The 14,418-nt window shown below is 38.1% G+C and overlaps 1 protein-coding gene across 8 annotated transcripts in view; it reads left to right on the top strand.

The window, feature by feature from the left end:
- Ubn2 (ubinuclein 2) overlaps positions 1-14,418 on the top strand; it is an 87,975-nt gene that overhangs the window by 12,184 nt on the left and 61,373 nt on the right. For all 8 annotated transcript variants that reach the window (XM_006236311.5, XM_063285997.1, XM_006236306.5 and 5 more), the window contains exon 3: positions 6,673-6,774. In XM_006236311.5, coding sequence (XP_006236373.1) covers positions 6,673-6,774 — 102 coding nt within the window. The remainder of the gene's footprint in view (positions 1-6,672; positions 6,775-14,418) is intronic.

The following is a 14,418-nucleotide window of genomic DNA, read 5'->3' on the forward strand; positions in this document are numbered from 1 at the left end:
TGGCAAGATGACTCAGCAGATAAAGGCACTTTCTGCTGAGCCCAATGGACCTGAGCTTAATTTTTAAAATCCATGATAGGCTGACTTTTGCAAATTGTCCTCCAACTTCCACATGCCCCTTGCCCAAAATAACTAAATACATGTAAAAATGTTCCTTGTGTGTCTGTCCTGTTCTATCTGCCTATCCTTCCTTCTTCCCTCCCTCCCTCCTTCCCTCCCTCCCTCCCTCCCTCCCTTCCTTCCATCCATCATCCATCTATCCATCCATCCATCCATCCATCCATCCATCCATCCATCCATCCAAGTAGGATCTTATTATGCAGCCTTAGCTGGTCAGAACTCACAGACCAACCTGCTTCTGCCTCTCAAGTACTGGAATTAAAGTTGCATGCCACCATGCCCAGAAAAAAATAATAATTTAGTAATTGTATAAATTGTGTTGAGTGACCTAACAACTAGTTGTGAAATACTTTTAATAGTCCCCTTGGATATGGCATTAGGAAGTGGATATTATAAAGTGTGTTATCATTTTAAAAATTATATCATTCATTGGTGCTTCTAACTCCTTTGAGAAGTTAGAGCATTTGAGTAGCCTTCCAGGTTCTGGTTTTCTTCCGTTTTTGTCCTTTTATTGGGTATGGCTCCTAAGACTCAGCTTGCTAAAGTTTTGGATAGAGTTTGGGCAAACTTGTTAAGAAAACTACAAAATGAGTTCTACTCATGAAACAGAAATACCAGTGAATTTAGTGTTCTAGACTAACAGTGGTCTCCAACCAGGCTAGATGTAGTGACTCTCTGTGAGTACAAGCTGGTCTACATAACTCCAGGACTTCCAGAACTACATAGAGAGACCCTGTCTTGAAAAACAACAAAACTAAAAGCAAAAATAAAATAAAGTAGTTGCCTGGGACAGCCCGCCGTAGTTGTGGATTCCACCTCTTTGGATTCACCCCACTGAAATAAGAAGTGTTCTAAAGGAGAGAGAAAGAGACGTGTGTCTGTATTATACACATGGCAACTTTTTTGTAGTATTCCCTGAACAATGCAGGTTGCTAACTATCTAACATTGCACTAGCTGTTAACAAATATCTAGAAATAAAATATACAGCAGGATACAAGGGAGTTATGTATAAACACTATGATATTTTATACAGGATATTTGAACATCCAGAGATTTTGTTATTTTTAGGGGTCCTGAAAATCCAGGATATCATCATAAATGGTCTTTAAAAACTTTAAGGGAGGGGTGGAGAGAAGGCTCAGCGGTTAAGAGCACCCAACTGCTCTTTCAGAGGTCATGAGTTCAATTCCCAGCAACCACATGGTGGCTCACAACCATCTGTAAAGAGATCTGATGCCCTCTTCTGGTGTATCTGAAGACAGCTACAGTGTACTTATATATAATAAATAAATAAATCTTTAAAAAAAAAAAACTTTAAGGGATTGGGTAGTCTTAAAGGGAAAAGAAATCCTTGCTCAACAGTACCTTTTTGTTTAATTCTGATCATTTGCTTTGTTGAGCCATTTTTATTATATGGCCTCTGAGCTAAATACATTTTTAACATCTTTAATACCTGCAGACATATTGTGAAACAGCAGTTTTAGGACATGTGGAAGATCTTACACCCATAAGTGGTGGTTATCAAAGTGTGTATTAATGTTTCTGTGCTGGCGACTGTTTCCATTGATTTAAAACTGTAGGCTTTTTATTAGAAGGTTGAAATCAGCATGGATGTAAAAAGATAGTTCTAGGGGACTGTCTGGGGTAAAAATTGAGAGGCTTTGTGACAAGGATATTTTCTTCTGGTTGTAAGACCAGAGTCTTATCAGTTGGTGTCCTGCTTGCTCTGTTGGCCATATGTGATCAGAGAATGTTGATGCTTTGCTCCATTGACTGTCACAGAGGTGATGCGGTCCTGCCTTAGGAGTAGCTTGTTTGTTTCTCAGTTTACTACTGCAATCCTTCAACATTGGCTTGAGATACTGATTATCAGGTTAAGCCAGTACTAATGACTCAGTGCTAATGACTGACTCATGAAGGAGTACTTAGAAAAAGGACTTTAAAAGGGTTCTTTATTTGAGACGTAACAAAATGGAAGTAAATTTTGATTCTTTTAAAGTCTACTTAATGTGTAAATTATACAGTATAAAAAGATTCAGAAAATTATAAATTATGATTCTGTCGTAGGGCACAGTCTTTTTTAAAGATACTGAAAAAGAGTGATTCATTATAGGTTTGTCTACTAGGGAGGGCACATTGCTAATCTGTCTTGAGTTCCTTTAGGTAAATTTTAATGCTTAAAATTCACAACTCATATGTTCCTTTTGGGTGTCTATTGAATGAGTTATTCCAAGACAGAAATGGTGGCGCATGCTTGTAATCTTAGTACTTGGATGCTGAGATAGGGAGATTGCACGTTTTGAGAACAGCCTGAGCTGCACAACAAGTTCCAGCTTTGGGACTGGAATTACAGATGGGTGTAAACCACCTTGTGGGTGCTAGACTCAAACCGCCAGGTCCTCTGCAAGAGCAACAAGTACTCTGAACTGCATGAGCCATCTCTACAACACCTGTTTTAAACTTAAAAACTATATATTTAAGTATTTTATGTGATGTTTGCTTGGGTGTCCACATTCATATTACATGTGTGGATATCCAAAGACAATTCATGGAGTCTATTTTCTCCTCCTCTACATAGGTCTTTGGGGAATCAAGCTTTGTTGTCTGGGTGGGCAGCAAGTGTCTTTACCTCTGTGCCATCATTGTTGGCCCTCAGATATCTAATAAACACTCATAGTGTCCTTTCTGTGATTAACCTGAATTTTAAATAAGATTTAATAAACAGCTTTTCTTAGTCCTTATGTATAGCCTTTTGTTTTTAATGACTACTTGCATTGAATGATCATGTCATAGTTAAATGGTTTATATTTATATCTTTGATGCTGTTATTGATAGGATTTTTATGAGATTACATATTAATATAATAGCTTTAGTTAGCTCTTTTTGATAATTTAAGGTTGACACTTAAAAGGATTCATACCTGTTTAACAGTACTGCTATTCTGCTCCATAAGCACTAACAATCAACAATGGTCATTTTTAGTGGCAACAAGCTGGTAACCTTGACTAGACACACAGGTTCCTTCATCTAATTACCAATAAAGCTATTTGTTCTGTATTTGCTCATCACAACAGACCGTGGATTTGTGGTTTTGTTTCTAGTTTTCCCCAGACAAATTATACTCATCTAATTGTACCTTGCGCCTCTGCCCTGAAAGTATCCGATGAGCAGTGACTGTGGTTGTTTGCAGTTGTGATCTTAGTTAGCATTCTAGAGAAAACTTTAAAGTCCAGCTGAGCCATGAGAGTTAAGATGCATGAAGGGTAAGAGTCCATCAAAAGGGAACGAATAAGGATGAGCACATGTGCTTAGGATGAGGATTTCAAAGGACCAAAAAGCTCAGGTTAGAAAGTTGTGAGAGAAAGATGGATAGGCAATTGGACATACCATGCAGAAAACCTCACACTTGTGACTATTAAGGTCTTTGTTTGGATTTTCCTTATAGTAGCATATTTCTGAGGCAGGAGATTATAGGAAGTGATATGTTTGAACTGTTTATCAGATGTACTAAGGGTAAACTTGGGGGAAGTGAGGTTAGCCAAGGAATTGAATAAGTTTAGGTAAAAATAATGTCCAGCTCTCAAGACCTGGAGTTAGAATGGAAAGGAAGCTGGAGGTATGACTACATCTGTGAGCAGAGGTTCATGGGAGACAGACGTGAGCTAGAGATAATAATTCTTAACCCCAACTCTGGCAAAAAGTTAAAAGTTAAAAGGGAGAGATTGAGAAGGAAGGAAGGTAGAGAAGAAAGAACTGAATGACAGACGTTGAAGTTTAGAATTATTATTGAGATATAATTTAATAACAACTCATCAATTTTAATTGTGCAACTTAGTGAGTTTTAATAAGGGTACGCAGTCTGTAAGTATTGCTGCAGTCATGGTGTAGGCCAGTTTTATCTCCCCATAATGTTTTTCGGCAGACAGTCCTCTACTACTAGCCCAAGCCCTGGCAACCTCTGGCCTGTTTTGTTTCCAGAGGCTATTGTTTTTCTAGAATTTCCTGTAAATGAACCCTGTCTGTGTGGGGCTTTGGTTTAACATGGTCTTCTATTATCTCATGTGTCCGTGGGTCTTCCAGTGTTTTATTCATTCAGCACCCCAAAGGACATTGTACTGTTTTCAGAGTTTGGAGCTTTTATTTATCTTTATAAAATAGTTTTTTATTTTCTGTTCATATCGAGGCCAAAGGACAACATATAAGAGTTGCTTTCCCTCCTCTACCTTGTCAGTTCCAGGGACCAAGCTCAGGTTGTCATGTGGAAGCCTGATGTCAATCTGCAGACGTTGGTTTTCTCCTTCTACCAGGCAGCGGGTTCCAGGGATCAAACTCAAGCCACCCTGGCTTGGCCGCAAGGGCCTTTTTTTTTTTTTTTTTTAGATATCTTGTTAGGCACTGGCAGTGGTGACGTTAATCGCCCCACTCAGGAGGCAGGTTAGATGTTTCAATATCAGTTGTATGGCAAACAGTATTTATTTAGAATTACCTTTGGATGTTACTCTGAGGGTAAGCACTGTATTAGAGACATTGTTTATTAGAGACGGTGTAGCCTTTTTCTCCCTATCATTTTTTTATTTAGTTTTTATTTAAAGACAGGTTGCATTAAATGTAACCATCTTTAAACACTAGACTTGATGTGCATTAAAGTCAGCCCTGTGAGAACTGGAACCAAGTTCTCTTATCCTTTTCTACAAAGTCCACTGTGGCTTGAAAGTAACATGTTGATAGGCCAGATCCTTGGTATTTTCCTCTTCCTCCTTCTCCCTCTTCACAGGATGAAGAAATGGTTCAGGGATGCTTAAAAATCATAGTTGAGTTTGAATTTGTAAATGTAAATGTTCAAAGTGAGGCATAGGGTACCAGAGGTTTTCCTGGTACCAGAGGAAGGCTACTCGGTTTAAAGTACTTATCCCAAGCTTATATGGCACTCTGAGAATGTGAGTAACATTTTGTATCTAAAATAGAATGAGCTCTTTATGCTGTGGTTAGCCAGGGCAAAAGTAAGGTATAACTTAAATAATGCCATCTCCAAGAATTGGCTTGTTTTTGCCATTGTTTTGTTTTAAAAACATTTAACATTAATTATAGGTTCACAAGTTTCATAGAGTAGAAGAGATTCTTGTGCTCATCAATCACCCAGCTAGATACTCCCAGACTATGCCTCACATAATGACAGTCATCAAAACTGGAGTATGGACCTTGGCACAGGACACTTGAGAATAGGCTAGACAACAGACTTCATCTGACCACCAATTCCTGTATGTGCTTCTTTTCATAGTCGTATATTCTGCATGTACAATTATATAACATTTCAGTGTAACTTTTTAAGAATAGGTTTTGGGGCTGTAGAGTGGCTTGATGGCTTGCAGAGAACCTGAATTTGATTCCCAGCACCCACATCAGGTAGTTTGCTACTCTGTAACACCAGCTCCAGGGGATCTGATACACTCCTCTGACTCCTGAAGGCACCTAATCTTTGTTTGTATGTAGGTAGGTAGGTAGGTATGTATGTATGTATGTATACCTGCATGTGTGCATGTATTTACATGTATATACAGTGTACGTACATATACATATGTGTATATTTGTATATTTATGTATACATATACACACACATACTTACTGATGCACGCATGTGCACTCACAAAGCTAAAAATCTTAAAAAATAAAATAAAGGGCTGGAAAGAGATGGCTCAGTGGTTTATTTAGATCACTTGCTTGTCTTACAAAAGGATGCAGGTTTGGTTCTCATCATCCATAATTAAGTCCAGTTATAGGGAATCCAGTGTTGCCTTCTGGTTTCTGGGGGAACCGGGCATGTGTACATGTGCATACACATGCAGGCAGCATTCATACACATAAGATATAATATTTCTTAAAGAATGTTTTTATGTATTGTACACATGAGATATAGTTGCATGCCTATGGCATATGCGAGGTCAGAGGATAACTTGTGGGATTAGCTCTCTCCGTAGGCTTATCTAGATTGATTGTTTTTCTTTTGTTTCTTGGAGACAGGGTATCCCTGGCTGTTTTAGAACTCACTATGTAGGCCAAGCTGGCCTTGAATTCACAGAGATCCATCTGCCTCTGCCTCTCAGGTGCTTAGATTAAAAAGCATGTGCACCATATTCAGCAGATTGACTTTTTTATGTTTTCCTTGGCTTTGGTAATCATGATGGCTTTGCAGAACACTGATGAGTTATTTTATAGCCTCGTGGATGAACAAAGGCTTTTGAAGGAAGACCACAGAGTTGAAAAGTAATTTTTATTATTTCAAAGATAGATGCCATCCATTTGACTTCTCATTGTTCTGCTATGTGGTTGAGGACATGTTGACAGATTTTCTACCTTATAGTTACTTTGTCCAGCTTGTTGTACTCTGAAGAAAGAAGCAGTCACTAAGTGCACTTTACATGCCAGATATGGGGAGGTACAATTGCCTACAGAGGGTTTCTCTACAAAAAGGATGTGAATTCTCTAAAAGGCCTTTTTTAATTCATGGAAGCAGTACTGGTGCTGAGTAAATCTAATGTCTCTCTTCTTTGCAGGGTGGGAAAGCCCGTAAACACCGGAAGGATCGGCTGCAGGATTTAATTGATATAGGCTTTGGCTACGATGAGACAGACCCGTTTATTGATAACTCAGAGGCTGTGAGTACTATATTTTCAATATGGCAGGAAGCTCTTGGCAGTAGACGTCAAGGCAACTTAAAATATTTCCGGGGATGTTTATTTGTGCTTTTTAAAGCTGTTTATATAGCTTGAATTTTTTCTTAACTGTAGATTTACATTTTTCTAATGTTGGCTTGTTCATGGTAAGTTGTTACTATATTGCTGTCATAGGCCAGGTTTTGGCAAACTCTAAAGGGCCATGTGGTAAATATTTTAGACTGTGGGCCATATGGTGTCTCTTATAGCTCTTCTCTTACTCTAGCATGAGCACAGTCACAGAGAATATGTACATAGATTACTGTGGCAATGTGAAGGGTAAAACTTTACTGATAGACTGTAAAATTTAAACTCATGTAATTTTCATGCATCACAGAATATTTAATTTGATGTTTTCCCCACCACTTAAAAAATGCAAAATTCATTCTGGCAGGCTGTGTAATAAACTGTTAGGCTGAGCTTGGCCCGCAAGTCCTGGTTTGCCAACAAGATAGTAGGCCATTACTTGTACTTTGCTGTGCTTTCAGGTCTTTCCAGAATGTTTTGAGGTTAGTCAGTTACTTATTTTCAGGTACATAGTTAGCATTAATTCCTAGAGAAATCATTACTCCTTGCCCAAACTAAGAAGTAAAGTTTTCAAAAAGGACAAAGGCACAGTATTATATACTGGCAATCCCAGCATTTGTAGAGATGGGGGAATCAGGTGCTCAAGGTCATTCCTGAGTACGTGGCAAATTGAGGGTGTAGTCTGAGATTTATGAGACCCTATCTAAAAACAGAAGCACATAAGTAATCACAGAAGCACATGCACTCTCTTATACACAAGCACACACATTCATACTCATACTCAGGAGAGGGAATAATGTTCTAATCAAATGCTGAAAATGATTACATTAAACTTAATCAATAGTGGAAAACATTGATGTGCTTTCTTTTTTTTTTTTTTTTGGTTCTTTTTTTCGGAGCTGGGGACCGAACCCAGGGCCTTGCGCTTCCTAGGCAAGCGCGCTCTACCACTGAGCTAAATCCCCAACCCCTTGATGTGCTTTCTTAATTTTGTAAAATTTTATTATTTATGTGTTATGTATATGTGTATGTGTATGTGCCCAGGGAAATCAGAGAGGTATTAGCTCCCTGAAGTTGGAGTTCTAGACAGTTATTTGCTGCCTGATACGGGTGCTGTGAATTGAAGTTTGGTCCTCTGTGAGAATATGCGTTTTAACACTGAGCCATGTCTCCCTGATACATTTGTCTTAACTAATTTATTGAATTACAGTTTCTGGGTATACAGCTTAAACAAATTTTTTTTTGTTCTTAGGACTTCTTGGGTTTTATTTTTCTAGCTCTTAAAAGAATCACTTATAATGCTGGGGAGGTGGCTTAGAAGGAAAGTGTCTGCCATGCAAGCTTGAGAACTTGAATTTGGATCTAACACTCATGTAAAAGTGACATGCACGTACGCACGCACCAGGTAGACAGATCCTAGGGCTGGCCATTCAGGCAGGATTAACAGATCAGTGAGAGACTGAAAAATAAAATGAGGAGAGACTAGGAAGACCCCTGCGAACATAGACCTCTAGCCTCAATACCCACATGCACACATGGAAGGCAGTGCACCTTCATACAGTCACATGCAGCATATACATACATAAATCAGTTATGTTAAATCAACAACGCAGAAGATGGATACTAAGTACAAGGTCAAGTATTCCCCAAATGTCCCCCACCAAAACATAAACATAAAGTTCTTTTGTAGTCATCAAGAAATTCTTTATCTAATAAACATTCAACCTGTATGTCCTTGTAAAAAATAAACAAATATTATCATATGTATTTTAAATATTCTTTTTTAAAAGTCAACATCTTTTAGTAGTATATATTAGCACATATATACTGCTTTTAATGGTTTTTAACAATATATCATTTACTGATTTTAGTAAAAAAAGTTTTAATTCTCAGGGTTATGTGTTTGCAGGTAGTTGAGTATCTTGTGTGCATTCATCTACTTGAATAAACATATATTCAGGACACTTTATAGAGTTGAAATAATATGGCTGAGGCAAATTGCTAGCAGTAGAATTTATTAGTCATGGGGTCCATCCTGAGGCAAGCTTCTGGAGGGCATTTTGGAATGACTTATAAATTGCAAGCCAAGTAGTCCTGAGAGTTGGTGCTCTAGAGTTAAAGTTAGTTTGGCAGATAGCTAAAACTATTCAGTCTGTTGTTGTTGTTGTTGTTATTGTTGTTGTTGTTGTTGTTGTATACCTTACTACAGGGGTGGTGTATTAAGCACCAGACTTTATCACCAGTATGTTTTGACCAAATTCTACAACCTTAGCATCCAATTTCCCTTATGAAAGGAAGATGAAATTTGGGACAACATATAAGAATTATTAGTACTCTGTCTTTTTTAGTACATGAATTAAGGCTTGTCATGTTTTGTAGTGGGTAAGGGTCTTCCATTTTTATCTGAGTATTAGATTACTCTAATGCCTGGGATTATGATGTCCTTTAGGATTATCATATCTTCTGTAGTACTTAATGACAGTACTTAAATATCTTATGGTTTGCAAATTGGTATAGCCTTTGCATGGTGATAGAGCCTTGGTTGCATATATGGTGACAGATCGAGCTTATACTGGTATGAGAGTGGTTGGACTGATTGTCAGTGCAGTGCACACTGGATATCACGTTCCTAAACTATTTGTGCTAAGGCATATTAGCTGTTTAGATTAGAGAGCGCTCACCTTAGCAATTGGCAAGTTAAGATTGGGATGTTTCTATTTAGGTTATTGACTATTACTTGGAACTCAGTGTAGGAAGTCCAAGGTTCTAGTTTTTGTTTTTTTTGTTTTTTTTTTTTTTTTGGTTCTTTTTTTTTTTTTTTTCGGAGCTGGGGACCGAACCCAGGGCCTTGCGCTTCCTAGGCAAGCGCTCTACCACTGAGCTAAATCCCCAACCCCCCAAGGTTCTAGTTTTATATTATTAGTTCCTAATTTGACATTTGATCAAGAAAACATATGTCAGTGTTAGCTAATTTTCTGTGCATTTATTATCTACCAGTTTCTGTGCAATTACGATCTCCCAGAGTTACTTTGAGATCAAAAGAATGTAAATTTAAATATAGTAAAGAGTGTTGGGGTTGGGGATTTAGCAAGCGCAAGGCCCTGGGTTCGGTCCCCAGCTCCGAAAAAAAGAATTAAAAAAAAAAAGTATTAACAAGTATCAAACAGTAATAATGCTAATATGTAGATTTAAAATTCTGATTTACCCAAAAGGAAATTCATTCATGGCCGTTGCATGTGCCCATCTTTTTACTTAAATAGCTTCTTAAAGTATTTTAGAACAGATTTTTTTTTTAATTCATTAGGTTTTTAGGTTTTTGTTTTGTTTTGAGACAGGATTTCTTTGTGTTGCTCTGGCTGTTTGCTCTGAAATGTAGAACATACTGGCCTTGAACTCAGATCTGCCTACTTCTGCCTGCCTCCTGAGTGCTGGGATTAAAGGCATGTACCATCACACCAGCTATTTTTTTAGTTTTTAGGGTTTTTTTTTTTTTCTTTTCTTTTCTTTTCTTTTTTTTTTTTTTTCTTTTTTTCGGAGCTGGGGACCGAGCCCAGGGCCTTGCGCTTGCTAGGCAAGCGCTCTACCACTGAGCTAAATTCCCAACCCAGGGGGTTTTTTTGAGTCAGAATCTTACTGTATAGCTCTGGGTGTCTTGGAACATATATAGACTAGGCTAGCTTCAAACTCACTAGGATTTCCTTGGACCACCATGTCTGGCTAGAACAGTTTAAGAATCACAGCAAAACTGAACAGAAAGTACAAAGAACTTCCATATCCATTGGCTACACACACACACACACACACACACACACACACACACACACACACACACACACACACACACGGTCTCCTTTACTATCAACATACCGTCTAAGGTGGTCTATCTGTTACAGTTGATGAACACTGTTATCACCTAAGTTCATAGTTTGTACCTGCTGGCATGATAGATTGTGTTAGTTTAGACAAATGTTTATTGACATATGTCTACCGTTATGACTATACAGAGTAGTTTCACTCTAAAAATTCTCTATGTTCTGCCTGTTCATCCCTCCCACCCTCTTGATCTCTAGCAGCGCCAACAATCTTAGTGTCTTCAGTTTTGATTTTTGGGGGGCAGGTTGGGGAGGGCTTCTTTGAGTAGCCCTGGCTGTCCTTGACTCAATCAGTAGACCAGGCTCCTTGAATCCCTTGCCTCTGCCTCCCAAGTTTTAGGATTAAAGGTGCATCACTGCCTGACTAAGTATTTACTCTTTGAGAGTGCCTTCTAATGGAAACCGTCATAGATGAACTTTCATCTGTGGTGTTTAAGTATCACTTAACAATATTTATAATATTTGATTAAATAATTTTCAACTTAATTTTGCACCTAATATATGAATTATGTGCCAATTTAGACCATATGACTTATTGTGTAATTATCCGTATGTGTATTTTGCCTGTGTGTATCTATGTGCAAAACATGCATGCCTGGTATCTGCAACAATCAGAAGCCAAGTTCCCTGGGACTGGAGTTATAGTTTTGAGCCATCATGTGGGTGCTAGGAATGGATCTTGGTTCTCTGCAAATTAGTGTTCTTAACTGCTGAGACATATGTTCTAGCCCTCACTAGTATTTCAAAGGAAACAAATCTAATGGAAAATGTTGTATCATAGATAACTTCACTTTCATTGTGTATGAGAATGCTGGGTTTTGATACAGCTTTTTTAACTTGGGTTGAAGAAACTTTGAAAACTGCTGCTTTGACAAGGATGAATTCTGTAGGTATAAGTTGTTGATTTCTTCAGTAATCTTTTGTCATTGATCTTTTTTAAAAAAGCATTTTAAAGATTTATTCATTTAGGTATGAGTGCTGTCTACATGTACACTTGCAGGCCAGAAGAGGGCATCAGATCTCCTTTACAGATGGCCATGAGCTACCATGTGGTTGCTGGGAATTGAAATCAGAACCTCTGAAAGAGCATCCTGTGTTCTTAACGTCTCAGCCATCTCCCCAGCCCTGTCATTGATCTTTTAAAAGTCACCTTGTTCTTTTTATAATTCAGACATAAAACAGTTATAATCCAATCAAAGGACACCTTGCTTGTATTGATTTGTTGCCAATAAGCTTTTTAAATTAAAAGTCATCTATTCCCAGTGAGTGTTTATAGTCTTTTGCTACCTTATTATTAAATGCCTAAAAGTCAGTCTCAGTTTTATTTTTCTAAACTGTAAAAGGACTAAGCATATAGCCTTCAGAAGTTAATGTTGTGAGGTTTGCCAAGTTCTTATTAGTCTTTTGCAAAGGATTTAGAGCAAGGATATCTTAAGTTGTTTCATTTTCTTTTAACATTGTTCTTAGATAGCTCAATTACATACCTGTAAAGTTATTCTGAGCAGTGCTAGGGTAGAAAGCCCAACAGAAAGAAGGCTTAGAGTAGTTATGATTGCCCTGAGTATCTGGGATGCATGTTTTCCCTCATGAAGAAGTGGTTTGGTTTAGCAAATGTGTTGAGAGTTGGCTGGTGACTTGAGTAAAGATACAAACTGGCTTTGGATAGATCCTTACCAGTTTTCACTTGCAAGATAGGGATAATGTTTGCCTTCCCTCCTCCCAAGGCTATCATGAGAACCAAAGAGAAGCATCCATGTGAAGAATCATTGAGAGCTAGTGGTATTTTCAGTATATGAAACCAAAGATAGAGGGATGTACCACAGAGTCATTTTCATCTTTCTCAGTCTTTCACTTGCAGTAATACTGATCTTTTCCATGAGGTGTGAAGGGCAGTGCATCTACTAAATCAAAAGAATAGTTTATTTTCTCCATTTCACGGCTTTGAAATTCAGCATAATTAAACTTTTTTCCTTTTCCATAATCTTTGAAAGGAATTAGTTAAAAATCCCATCATGAGGGGGTTGGGGATTTAGCTCAGTGGTAGAGCGCTTGCCTAGCAAGCGCAAGGCCCTGGGTTCGGTCCCCAGCTCTGAAAAAAAAAAAAGGAAAAAAAAAATCCCATCATAACGTAATGCTTAGCCTTAATAATTTTCTTTCTTTTTTTTTTCTCTTCTTTCTCTCCCTCCTTCCCTCCTTCCTCCTCTCTCTCTCTCTCTCTCTCTCTCTCTCTCTCTTTCTTTCTTTCTTTCTTTCTTTCTTTCTTTCTTTCTTTCTTTCTTTCTACTTCCCTGAGACAGGGTCTCTCTATGTAGCCCTGGGTGTCCTCGTACACCAGACTAGCTTTGAACTCAGAGTTCCACCTGCCTTTTTATCTCCTGAATGTTGGGATTAAAGATGTGTGCCATTACCATGCCTTTTATTTATATAGTAACCAGTAAAATAGGCTTTTTCCTTACTTGTGACAAGGATGTTTTTCTTCTTTCTGTCTTTCTTTTCTTTTTGTTTGTTTTTTGAGACAGAAATTCTCTTAACAACTTTGACTGCCTTAGAACCTGCTTTGTACAGCAGGCTGACCCTGAACTCACAGAGATCTGCCTTTCAAGTGATGGGATCAAAGATGTGCACCACTGTGCCCGGCATCTTTTCTTTTAAAGATTATTTAAAATTTTATTTTACATGTACAGGTGTTTTTTCCTGAGTATGTATTTGTGTATCATATGTGTGCCTCGTGCCCACAGAGATCAAAAGAGGGCTTTGGGTCCCCTAAACGGTTGTGAGCCACTATATGGGTGATGGGAAGAAAACCCTAGGCCCTCTGTAAGAGCAGCAAGTGCTTTAAACTGCTAATCCATCTCTCCACTCCCATGGATGTTTTCTTTAAAAACAAAGCACAGTGTAATCTGAAGAATCCCAGGAGGAGATTAGTGAGACATCCTGTTTCCAGGCATCTGAGTACTGCTAGGTACAGAATGCTTTTTTTTTTTTCATTCTCAAATAAACACTGATTGCTTAGGATTGGCCTCCATTGAATATTTGCTTTTCGTCCATCTCCACTGGGCGAAACGATAAACCTTAAACTAGATTTTTGAGGCTGAGTCTGTTAGTTTCCCAGCATACTGCTTGATTCTGTATCTTTCCTTGCTCTGAATGTGGTTTTCGGCTTTCTTTGAAGAAGTATGCTTTACTTTTGTTTTAAATACTTGAAAATATATTTCTACTTACACACAGAGGCAAGACAAAGAATTTTCTTATTCTGCGTCATCTCCTTATTAACAAAATTGCACATTGCTGGGGTTTTTAGGACTGACTTTCTATCTGAATGCTCAGTTCTCTACTCTGGTTGGTTTAGACTCTGCATTAGGATTATTGTCATGAAGGGCAGTGGCAAGGGGAAGGGAATAAAGAACAGAACCATGAGTTCTTAACACCATCCGTCAGGGTTCTTCTGGAAACTCCTCTCTTAAGTAACATTGAATGATCAGAATTGCCTTTAATTCCAGATACTTTTTCTTTCTTTTTTTTTTTTTTTGGAGCTGGGGACCGAACCCAGGGCCTTGCACTTCCTAGGCAAGTGCTCTACCACTGAGCTAAATCCCCAACCCCAGATACTTTTTCTAAACTTATTCTCTCCATCAACATCTACTGTAGTCTTCTCTCCATTTATTTTAAATCAACAAACAATTTTAAT

Source organism: Rattus norvegicus, chromosome 4, assembly GCF_036323735.1.
Source record: "Rattus norvegicus strain BN/NHsdMcwi chromosome 4, GRCr8, whole genome shotgun sequence".
NCBI classification, from domain to species: Eukaryota; Metazoa; Chordata; class Mammalia; order Rodentia; family Muridae; genus Rattus; species Rattus norvegicus.